This window comes from Tamandua tetradactyla, chromosome X (genome assembly GCF_023851605.1).
Source record: "Tamandua tetradactyla isolate mTamTet1 chromosome X, mTamTet1.pri, whole genome shotgun sequence".
Classification (NCBI taxonomy): Eukaryota; Metazoa; Chordata; class Mammalia; order Pilosa; family Myrmecophagidae; genus Tamandua; species Tamandua tetradactyla.
This window is the reverse complement of record NC_135353.1, coordinates 33,991,255-34,003,469: the sequence shown is the minus strand read 5'-3', so window position 1 is coordinate 34,003,469 and position 12,215 is coordinate 33,991,255. Positions and strand designations below refer to the sequence as shown.

At 53.3% G+C, this 12,215-nt stretch overlaps 1 protein-coding gene across 1 annotated transcript; it reads right to left on the bottom strand.

Annotated features, from left to right (window-relative positions):
- Window positions 1-698: 698 nt before the first annotated feature.
- Window positions 699-10,509, bottom strand: APLN (apelin). Its single transcript, XM_077145055.1, has 3 exons — window positions 10,173-10,509; window positions 4,064-4,235; window positions 699-3,413 (listed from the first exon to the last, which is right to left on the bottom strand). Exons 1-2 carry the CDS (start codon window positions 10,237-10,239, stop codon window positions 4,069-4,071), a joined length of 234 nt encoding a protein of 77 aa, XP_077001170.1. The 5' UTR covers window positions 10,240-10,509; the 3' UTR covers window positions 699-3,413; window positions 4,064-4,068.
- Window positions 10,510-12,215: the final 1,706 nt, after the last annotated feature.

Here is a 12,215-nt window from a genome sequence, read left to right as displayed (position 1 = left end):
CTGTGTTTGCCAGTTGCTGAGTTAATATTTTTCAAGAGCCTTGAGAACTGTTAAAGGGCTGTACATTTGTTATATTTGGGTCTGTATTAATTTATCCTGCTCAGCCACCAACCGCTTCTCCTTGGTTTCATGTGAAATGAGAGCTCTGGGGGGTATTTACAGAAGTAAGAGACCAATCAGCATAAATTCAGCCCACCCAAAAACTATTTGCCTAAAAACAGTTCCTCTGATGACCAGTTTGCCTAAAAGTCAAACTAGCAATTTTTAAAGCAGTCATTTAGCACCACCACCCCAAGAGGCACCTCTAACATAATGATATTTTTAAAATTTCTATGTCACAGTTTGCAGCACTTTGTAAATGAGATTGTTTCATATGCTCATGGGTAACTTTTTCTATTTTCTCTCTTATTGAACACTTCTATAACTTTTTAGCACGTTTGATGACTTTTTCTTTAAATGCTATATGTCTAGCACTAAATACTTGTCAAATTCATAGAATTCCCCATAAGGTTTATTGAATGCGCCCTTTTTGATCACCCCTGCCTCCTTCTCACTGGGTTTTGTTCTGCATTGTGTATGCCTGTATGCACCTAATGGGCTTATTAACCAAATTAGCATGGACGCAATGTTCCTTTCTGTTCTGCAAGATATTGACATTTTGACAACCAGCATGAGGAAGTGAGACAGATGGGGCAGAATTGTATTGAATTCCTTGCATTTTATTTTTCGGGTTATCTCATTCATCAAGCAACTCTACCTTGCAAAACATAAAATGATACATACAGAGTTATTACCAAATGTATTTACTGTTAGAAACATAACATTTTCCAAAAAAGCAAACTGGCTAAAAAGTCCCGAAAGTGTTCAAAGGTAGATAAAATAGAAGACATCCACCAAGAATATACAAAATTGTTTTTAGTAGAATCCCACAATTAATTGGAATGCTCTCAAATAAATTGCTTTTTCAAAATCCTTCAAATGGCACTGCAAAAAAAAAAAAAAAAATTAGGACACCAAAACAGATGCCAACACATTCAAAAGTAGGCTGAATTTTATGTGAACTGGTCATTAGGCAAAGGGATTTTGTGTGTGTGTGTGAGTCTGTGGCAAATTGGTTTGAGGCCAGTTGACCTAGAACCGATTGGGAATACAGGCACTTACGTCCACGTACATGCAACATGTTAGCGCTGGGGCAGTCGTAGGCCTCAGTGGACAGGATCGCCCCTCCTCAACACGACCGCCCAAAGTAAGGGATAATAGCTTTTACCTCTTTATTATAAAGACATATTTACACCAAACAATCTTTACAAACACAGTGAACACAATTACAGGAAGGGGTCAAATTCATAATGAAAAGGCCCTTAATATCTTTGTATAAATTAGTATAAGAATCATACACAACCACTTTAAATAAGACATCCCCCCAAGCCCACCCACTCCCCTCCTCTGCCTTGCATCTCCCAATTTTCTCAGCCATCCCCATCTCCTCCCCTTCCCCATGGGGCCGGGCTTGGCGATAGAACATGGCGGGCTGATGAAGCAGGAGATGCAGGAAGGAGAAGGAGGAAGGCCCAGTTCCTGGAGGGGGCATCAGTGGCAGAAGAGACTTTCTGGGCACTGGCCAGACCCTACTCCATGCCTGGGGGGTGTGGGGGGGAGGCTTGTGCCCAGCCCATCTTCCCCGGGTGGGCCTTGAAGCGGCAGTAGCAGCAGCAGCAGCAGTAGTGTTAGCAGCAGCAGAGGTAAGGGGTTTGAGGGTTATTATGGGACTTGGGGAGCCCTGACTCCCCCTGCCCCTACATATTTGTAGATGGGCATCAGGCTCCTGTCTTCCTTCTTCTCCTTCCCAGGAGGCCTCTGAGAAGGAAGCTTACCTAGACGAAAGGCAAGGGGGTCCATCTTCAGGGAAGCTCAAGGGAAGGTCCCTCAGGAAAGATGAGGTCCCCTGGGGGAGTGCTATCCCACCTACACTTCCTCCCATCTTTTTCTTCCCTTCCTTCTTCCTGCTTTTCCTTCCTTCTTTCCTTCTGTTCTATGCTTCCTTCTCCACTCTTTCCCCAAGGATAGGCCAGGATGAAGGAAGGTCTAGTCAGCACCAAGCTACAGGGAGTGGGGAGATGGTGCCAGGGAAGGAAAAGCTATAGGGTAACTTCCTGGCTCTTGAAAACCAGTGGCGATGCCTATCCTGTGAAGATATTCCAGGCTTGAAAATGCTGTAGGAACAGGGGGAGCTGGCCAGTTCTAGAACTTTTCAGCCCAGGTCGGGAAATGAACCAGTTAGGGAGGTGGGAGAAGCTCCGTCCCCATGATAGGGCAGTTCACAGCCAGACTGCCTTTCCCTTCCCAGCCACCTCCAGCCCCAACCCCGAGAAAAGGCACTTCATTTGTTTTGAAAAGATGTCACAAAGACGGAAGGACATGATTCAGGGTAAGACTGGGGAGGCCTGAGTCTCCATTCTGGCTCTGTGGTGATCCTGAACAGGCCACTGGCCCTGTTTTTTACAGGAGTTTGCATAAAGTGATGGAGCTAAGTGATCGCTGAGGTTCCTTTTGGCTCTAATATTCTGTGCTTCTTGGCTAAAACAATTATCCTGCCTGGCTTTTGTTCCTAGAAAGATATAGAGCCATCTCAGGCCCAGAGCTCTGCCTTCCTGAGCAGGAGCTTGAAGTAGCTGGGGGTGGGAAGGAGAAAGGAGTGTTAAAGGATGCAGAAAGATGAGCAAAGTGACAGAGTACATCATGGGACTTCTTCCTAGCCTCTTCCTTCACTGGGCCAAACATGAGCACGAAGAAGAGGCCACACCAGCTTTTCCTACTCTTCTCCCATGTTTCATTCCCCCTTCACCAGAGTTCCAATGCCTTCCAATGCCCCAATTCGGATCGCAGCCCCCCAGAATCCCAAACTAGAATCTCTCATTGCTTATCTCTGTGTTCATCTCCTGGAGGCCAGGCTGAAGGGTCCCACTAACAAGAAATTATGGGATTTGCTGGAACCCATTGTAGAAAGGAGTGTTTCCACCCAGGCTCCAAGGCATACACAAGGAAGGAAGTGCCAAGTAAAGGCTTGGGGCATCTGGATGGAAAAGGGAGAGAGTAAAGCATGGGGAAAGCCTCTGGGAGAAGAAGGAAGGTGAGGAAGGCCTTCCAGTGCTGGGTCTCCAAAGTCAGTCCAGAGATGGGGAAGGAAGATGGGGCAAATGGATCCTGGAGAGAGAAAGGGAATCATCCAAAGTAGGGCAGGATCATGCCATTCAAGGAAGATGGTGGATGAGAAGAGCTGGGACCATCAGCCACTGGAGCAGGTGCAAGACGAGAGGCGAATGGATGGATGTGGGAGCTCCAGAGAAGCAGATCAATCTATGGAGTAGAGAGAACCGCAGGGGGCAGGCACTTGGAGGTCCCTTCAGTCAGTTCTAAAGAGACAAAAACAACAAAGGGGAAATCACTGACATGTTTTATGACAAAAGAACCACTGAGAAAAGGGAAGGAGATAGTCTTCATCTGCCCACCCCACTCCAGAACCCTGAACCTAAAGCCCAAGGCCCCTGAGTCGGTGCCAGCCTTTGCTAGCTACAGTAGGAAAGACAGCCAGCCAGGCCTTCGGGGCGGGCTTAGGCACTGCTCTCTCTGCTGCCGCCTTTGATTCTTCTCTCTTTTCTCCAAACTCTGGGGCAACCACAGCCAGAACTCTTCCTTTTCTCTGTCTGATACCCCCTTCCCCAAAGGCTCTCTGCCTCCCTTGGGACGATCCACGCTAGTTCACCTGTAGGTACACCCTGGAACAACCCTCCCCAGCTCCAAGGCCCCCAGAGCTTCTAGAATTCTCCGAATCGGCCTGTCCAACCTCAGGCAGTAGGGTGGAGGGTAGCCAGCATCCAGCTCGAGGGGAGTCAGGAGAGTAGCCCCAAGTGCCAAGCCCCTCTCTGAGCCTCGTCTCTTCTACTATAAATGAAAAGGTTGGACAGGGATGCTAAAAGCTTCCTTCCAGGTCTAAGCCCTATGTCATGTATAGTGCCAGCACGGCTTGGTGGATGTGTTTGATAAGGGGCAGAGGCTCAAGTACCTGCTTCAGAAAGGCATGGGACCCTTATGGGAGAGGCGGGGCCGCTGGCGGCGGAATTTCCTCCTACTTCCCTGCCAAGGCACTGGTCCATTCCTTGACCCTCTGGGCTGCACGCGGTGGCGGACACTGCTTTCCTCCAGTGCCTTCCCATCAGAAGGCTGCATCAAGGGCCCTGCGGGAAGGAGGAAATCTGTTAACAAGGAAGGGGGATGGAAATGGGGCAGCCTTTCCATGAGGCGGCGCTACTGTAGCTTTTCTTTTCTATCCTAATGAAAAACTTGCAATTTTTACCCTGACCGGGGGCCATCAGAACCCACGACTCACATCTTGCAATTTATGTCCTTTTGACATTTATATCATGTTTATGACAGGTGCAAACATCTTCTTTCCTTGCAACATCAGTGCGGATGCAGTTTGGGACATCATGCCTGTAGCTGGATGGGGCTCAGGAGGCAATAACTCCCACCGCACTCCCCAAAGCATAGATTTATCCCTTTTCTTTGCTGAAGGATTTAAAAGCAAATTCCATGCATCAAGTCATTGTCCTCTTACGTCCTTCAATATATAAGGTGATACACTTTAGAGTACCAGAGATCTCATACCTCACCCGTAACTGTTACCCATGCAGCCTGTCAGTGGGTATAGTGGGGGGACTTGGGGGAGGGAGTCTTTGACTCCTCCTGCCTTATTCTGGGCTCTACTCAGCCCATGACTAGACTTAGAGGCCAAGAAATCTTGAATGAGTGAATGAGTGAATGAATGAGTAGTCACCTGTTGCGCCATGTCTGGGCATCGGGACGGGGAGGGGCTGTTGCAGTTGGCACCTCCTCACTCGAAGCCCAACCTCATTTAACCTCAAGATCACACCCCTCATTCCGTGTCTGATATAAATTCCTTCCATTCCAACCCCAGCTGGCTTCTATTGGGCTCTCTGGGGCTTCTCTCTACATCTGTCCACATCTGGCTTAGAGTATTAGCCTCCTAGTGCCAGACCGAGCCCTGAAAATAGAATCCAAGTGGTGCTGGGTGTTCTCGGGTGTCCTGAAGGAGAAGGCACACAGGTCTGCTCTCCTGGGGCCTGCTGTCTGGCCAGGGAAACTGAGCCAGTGCTCTAGAGACAGATTCTGGCTGCAGGAGGCAGGCAGAGTGAGCAGATGATGCTGGGAGGAGACAGATTGGCAGGGGGCTTGTGCAAGGCCCAGTACAAGTCTGGCTGGCAGAAATATGGCTTCTGAGGCCAGGGATAATGAATTCCAGTCTCCTCCCCCACCCCCAGACCTGGCACCATCAGCCTTGCCCTCAGCTATATCCCTGTCCCTTGAGCCCCATTTCCAGCCACCCAGGAATCCCCAGCCTTGGCTCACAGTTTCCATATACCTCCCATTGGCTGTTATCCCCCCAATTATACCCTGGGTGGCTTCTCCTTAGCCTACTCCCCTGCCTCCACACATCCCTATGCTCTGGCCCCTTCCTTGGCTCCCTGGCTCCTGCGATTCCTCCTGCACTTGCACACAATTTTCAGATGTGCATTCTTCTCTTGGGACAAAAGTAGGCAAAGCTTGTCCTTAGCGCCCTCTTCACTAGGGCTTCCGGGGCCTCAGGATCTCCTCATTCACACCCAGACAGACACACATCCCACACACACTCATATCATCTAACACTCCACCCAGGCTGTACCATGCTCAGGTCTTTCCCCTCCTTCCCTTCTTCTCCAGGAAACATCATCAGGCTCAATAAGATCTTGCTATTTGGTGCTTTCAGTTGGAGTGGGTTCATGTGGCAACTCCTCCCCTAAATTTAAAATCTATGGGAATTAAAACAAAAATGGGTAGGAGACGTGGAAAGGGGCCAGGGGCTGCTTCTGTCCTGACTATCATAGAGCTACTTTCTTGGTGCCATCTATGATGGGTCTGGGGCTGGTGAGAGAGGAGAGGGAAGCATCTTCACCAAATATCCCTCTCCAGCTACTTCAGCTTCTGCCCTGAGTCTCAGGGTCCCCTCAGGGGTCACCTGCCTGCTGAGTGTAGATTTAAATGACACTGATGAGAAGTTGGTCCCAGAGATGCCCTCTGGGTGACTAGGACTTGCTAAGGGTGTGGGCAGGCAACAGGGAAGGACCCTGGGGGCCTTTAAAAAGTAAGTGAAGCTTCAGGTCTTCCTTCCACATGGGGGTGGGGTGATAGCATCAGCTATGGCACCAGGGATACAGAGGGCATGGGGAGGAGAGGTTTGGTGCCAGGGTGAGGAGGTTATCACCTCCATAGACTCAGCATCCAAGACTGTGCATGTTTGAGGTAGCAAGGGAGGGAGAGATAGGGTGCGGGGTCCCCAAGGGGAGGCAGGCCAAGAGCCAGGCTGCGGAGCAGGGAGGGTGGTTTAGACTCTGGCCAGGAAGAGTTCCAGACTGGAGGTCTTCAGAGAAGAACCACCCTGAGCTGACTGAACAGTCAGCCAGGCCTGGGGAGCAACCACCTAGAAGCCCCCTAGATGCCCATGATCTTTCTTCACCAAGGTGACTGCTTCTCCCTTAGGCCCATCTTTTTCCAGCCTCAAGCCACGCCACCTCAACTTCTTTCTCTCTAAGGGCGCTTCACTGGCCTGGTTCCCTTCCAGCCACCCACCCCACACACAGCCTTGGGGTCCCACTGCTGCTGGAGTCCAACAGAACTGTGGCTTTTCACAAGGGCAACTGAGAGAAGGCTTGGGTCCAGTGGTGGAATAATATTATTTGGGGTCTTTCAGAAGAGCACAGCAGCACTGATATAATCTATGCCAATTCCCCCAGTCCCCCTAGTTCCCCCGCCTCTTGAAGGCCCTGGCATCTTGTGTCCCATTGGGTGGGGGCTCAGTATCCCCCTCATAGCTGGATGTCTGCAGGCTCCTCCAGCACCCAGATCCTATCACCCACCTGTTTCCTACTGGTGATTCTGAGTCTGGCTCACCCAAAGATAAGCTGACAAGTGAAACCTGGGCTTTATCCTGACCAAAGGGGAGAATTAGAGGCTATCGATTCTCATCTCTGCAGAGGTTCTGGTGGCACAAAAGAGTTTCCCTTTAGAAATGGGAGCCATCCTCAGTGCACTTATTTTCTTCCAGCTCATTTGTTACTTAAAGGGAGGCTGGTGTGAACACCAAAGAATCTTAGCCCTGGAGCCACTGCTGTTGAAAGCACCACCCACAAGGAAGCCTCACCACTCTGAGGAGCCCAGTCAGGTGAAGAACAGCATTTGATTTTCATGCAACCTGAACTCCAAACCTACCAGCGCACAAAGAGGTACATACGGGTGACTTTTCAGGAACCCCCTGGCCTCACCAGAAATGGTGCACCTGCTTTCCCTCTTGCCTTTCTCAAGATTACTTTAAAATCCTATTCATATATTCAGTGGGAACCACTCTGGCTACACCTCCTCCACTACTCTGTGGGACTGCACGTGTCGCCAGAGGGAGGCGCCCCTCCTGTGTTTGCCCAGATGTATACCACAGTCCCCTTCTGCCCTGGTGCCTTGAGCTCTCTTCCAGCACCCAGCCAGATCACACTCTGGCAATCTGGTTCAGGTTACATGGGTGCTTCGCAACTGGGGATGGAGCAAGGACGCCCCCTCCCTGAGTGCGTGCGTGTGGGGGTGTTACAGTAGGCTGTCCTCATACTACCACTGTGGCTGCTGGCTTTGAGCTGGGTCTGGGGAGGGGCAGGAGGAGAGGCAGAAGCAAGGTGCTCAGACAGACCAAGGGACACTTGGCTCTGGCCTAGCAGCTCTCAGCCTCAGAAGAGCAAAGTGTATCCCAGGTCAGGAGGCAGTGGGGGAGTATGTGTGTGTTGAGGGGTGAGGGACATTCCAAGTCAGGACAGAATGTGGAGTGAAGGAAGCAGGGTTTTCAGGTTGGGAACTTTGACTGGGGACTCTGGCTGGGAACAACATGTGAGTCCGAGCCAAGGACAAGGTATTTCTGGAGTCCCTGCTTCTAACCCAGGGCAGGAGTCAGGAGAAGCAAGGGCATGTGTGCCTGGACACTTGGCTGGTGGTCGCCTCCAGAGAGGTGGCTCCCCTCTCCTCCAGGAGTGGTTATGGGCCAGAGAGAGCAGTGGGGAGTCTTGCAAGTTCCCAGAGCTAGGCTTAAGCAAAATGTGTGGGCAACACATCTTCACAACTCAGGGAGTAGGAGTAGATGACTAAAAGTAAGGGTGAGTTAAAGCAAGAAGTGGTAGGGTCTGGGAGGGACACCTGCAGTGTTTGGCAACTTGGCCAACTTCCCTCCACTTGAGACAAGCACTTCCCTTTACCTGCACTGCACCAACAGCTGGGCCCCATAAGGGTCTGAGTGGTGGTCTGCTGGCCAACAGTCTTCTCTGTAGCTTCTGGGGAGAGCATCAAGTATACAGAGCCAGGAGCCGCAGCTTCTTCTGGGATGCCCTCACTGCACCCACTCTATTTCTTCCCCAAAGGCACCACCTTGGACTATCTGACAGTGGTATTATGTAGTTGTCTTGTCTCGCCCACGACACTGTCTTGTAGGCTTCATAAGATGCCGCTGCTCACTTCCCACCAGTGCCTGCCTGACCGGAGTTTCTGAGGAAAGAGCCTGCTCTCTTCTTACCAAGGAGGTGACTGGGCCAGTGCTCAGGGTCTTGAAGAGGAAGGCCACAGGGCAGCTACCTGACGGTGGGTGGTGCCAGACCCCACCAATGTGCCTTCCTGAGAAGCTGGGAGGTACTCCTGGGGCCAGGGCAGTGCCAACAGGCAAGAGCTGAGAAAGGACACTGCGGACAAACAGAGGGAGATGGAGCAGGGTTGGAACCCTCAGAAGCCCCAGGGCTGCAAGCCATCCTCCTATTCTGCAGGGTTGGGAACCTAGTGGAGTCCTGTGTGCTTCCTCTAGGAAAATTGCTGCACTGCCCTCTCCTCCCCTCTGTTCCACCTCCCTGGGACTCAAGCGCTGGCGCTGGCAGTGCACTGGCATTGGCACTGGCACCAGCCCACCTCGTCTTGGCCTTCCCTTTCAGTGGTGCCAAGCAGGCAGCAGGACAGCCAGATCACAGGACTACAGCAGCTGAAGGTGGGAACTGGCAACCCCAGGGGACACTGACGGCAGAGGACAGGCAGCCCTGCTGGGGCAACTGGGGAGTGAGAGGGAACCAACTTTGGGGACAGCAAGGGAACAAAAGTGCTAAGTATTGACAGGTGGGGGCATGTGGTGCAGGGGTTGGATAGGGGTGAAAGCCCCCTTCCACTGAGGGGCATGGAGTTGTCAAGTCAGACACTGTGGTCTCTGGTTCTGTGCCTGAAGACAGGGGAACCAACGTGAAGCCTGCAGGTGCCCCCAAGCAGAGGGGAGGCTGGAGCCACGAGAGGGAGGAACCAGTTCCTGGGGTCGCATGGAAGCTGTGGAGAGGGCCTCCCATGCTGGAGCAGGAGAGTAGATCACTGCAGGACCTTGGGGCAAGGTTGGAGAAGACCGGTCTGGCCCGCCCATGGGAAGCTACCTCTGCCCATAAGCAGGCTGAAAGGAGCAAGAGCTGGGCTCAACGTCGCCAACTCGGCCGCAGCGCTCCGGCCTATGCAACAAGTGTCACGTCTGCTTGTTGGCACATCATCCCGAGAAGTCCGCGCCTCCGGGGCGGGAGGGCGGCCCCAGATTGCCAGAGGCCAGGAAACCTTCAACATTGCAGCCCAGTCCACTCCATTGATCCCCAAGGAGAGCGGTCATGCACTGCTCCCCCCAACACACACACACACACACACACACACACACCCTATCCCGCGGGGTGCCGGGCACCGGGCTTGGGGCAGACGCCTACGGCCCGGGATTCCCAGGACCGCGAGGGGCGGCGCTGCCGGCCGGCCAGCCAGGAGGGGCACGGCACCCGGCCGATGATGCCGGAGGCCCAGCCAAGACCCCGCCGAGCCCCCGGAGGAAGCCCTGTGGTGCCCTGTCAATACACTGCCGGGCGCGGCCGGCGCGTGGCTGCTCCTGCCCGGCTCGAGCCGGGATCCCCGGGAGGCGGGGAGGAGGCGGGCGGGGGGGGGGCGCGGGGAGCTGAGGAGCGCGTCAGCTGCGGCCGTGTCGAGCCGCGAGGAGAGCGCGGGCGAGCTGGAGGGCGTGCACTCACCTCCGCACACAGAAGTCAAGGAGAGCCAGAGGAGCAGGAGCGCCTGAACGCAGAGCCGCAGATTCATGCTGCTTCTCAGCTGCCGCCGTTGCCGCCACGGCCCTGGAAGGGGGGCGGAGAGGGCGGAGAGGCTGGAGCTGGCAGGCCAAGAAAGGCGCGAGCCGCGGCTCCTGCGGGCAGCGCGGAGCTCGTGTGGCTCGCGGGCCGGGGGAGTGTGCACGCTCGAGCCGCGCTGCAGGCTGGTCGCTGTGCGCTTGCCAGCCGCCGGCGCCTCTCTCCTGCAATCTCTCCTCCCGTTGCGGGTCAGCGCCGCAAAGCTGGCCTTGGAGAGCTCTTTCTAAGGCGCTGCCTGTTCGGCCGCAGCTTCAACTGCCCTTGGCCCAGGCTGCCAGCGAGAATGCTCCCCGCTCACTCCAGGGGCTGCATTTTGTAGCTTGTGGCTTGGCCGCGAGCCCACTTGGTCATGTGGTCATCGGGAGGCCTGGAGGGGGGGCAGGAAGAGGGAGAGGGCGCGAGTCTCCCGCGCCGCCCCCCTCCAGGCGCGCACTCTGCAGCCCCGGCAAGGGCGCGCTAGGGAACCCCGAGGTGGCCCCACAACAAAGGCTGCACGGCCCCTTCGAATACCCACAACCACTCCCCGGACAATGCCCGCCTGGCCGGAGGCCAGAGGGTTTGCCGCGACCTGAAGGATTTCAAACACAGGAAGCATTTGGAGCAGGGTGGGAGGGATGGGGGGTGGTGGGGCACACTTAACCCTTTCTCACCTCGTTTCCTCAACAGCTGTCAGGAAACCTGGGCGTTCAGGGAAGGACTCACCCAGGCTACCCCCACTCAGCCGCTCCACTTCTGACCCTGATTGCTCCCCAGCAGCAAGAAAGTGGCCAAGACTCCACCATACCGGCCCGCCTTTTTCCTGCATCTTCAACTGGGTTTGAAGTGGGGGTAACTGCTTAGGCTTGTACCAAAGGTTTGATTAGTTACCCAGCGTCCCATTTCTCCAACCGCCTGCAGCTCCTGAGATTCTTCCCCGGAGGCACCCTCTACCTGGAAATCCCCCACTCCACCCCACCCCATCCTTCCCCTAAGCTCCTCATTCTTGCAACACTTCAAGCCCCATCTCTTCCAGAAATTTTCCCAGGATAACGATGAACCAGACACGGCTGCCGCTCCATTCCTCCTGGCCATTTGGACATGGGGCAGCTACTATGACACCCTCTTTCTTGTTCCCCATCATCGTGGGGAGGGGGGTAGGGCAACCCAAGTCCCAGCAGTCCAGGCTAGATTCACTCCGCATGCATTTGGGATGTTCCTTTGTAAGGGGTCCTGAAGTCATTTGCCTCTGCCTATCCCAGGCTAGACCATAACTCTTCTCCAGCCTGGGAGCTCCCCACGGGAAGGGACTGCCTCCTGCATTAAACGGCAACTCCCTAAGACAGGACTCTGTCTTCTCATTCTTCTGCATCTCCCCTAAGTCCCCACTATCAGACTCTGCACATAGGTGGCACTCAACCACATGTTTTAGAAGACTAAGTGGAAAGATGTCTGCACCTTTCAGCAAGTCAGGCAGTTTGCTTGAAGTGCAAGTCCATATTTACACAAAAGATACACTGCACAATGGTTATGTGCACCATAAAAAACGTGAGAGAACACGGTACATTTAAAACATTTTTTGAAATGTTAAAAAAAAACAACCTGTGTACACCCAATTTGTTTATACTCTGTCTCTCTCCACCAAAATTATCAGCTCCTCAAGAGAGTGATCTTTGCTCTTTTCACAACTGTATCATTTGCACCTAGAACAGTGCCTGGGACATGGTAGATCCTCAATAAATTATTTGGAAGATAAGAAGAAACTTCAAGAACATCCCTATTGCCTAAATCAAGGTAGCAGGAAAGGAATAAGGTAGGGTCCCTGCTAAGAGTCCATGATCCCATTAGCCATGAACAAGTAAGAAAAAGGCACCAACGCATGAAGCAAAGCGCCTCCCCTCATCTTTGAGAAGTAGGCTGCGAGCAGCAGGCATGAGTAGCATGAGCTCTTTC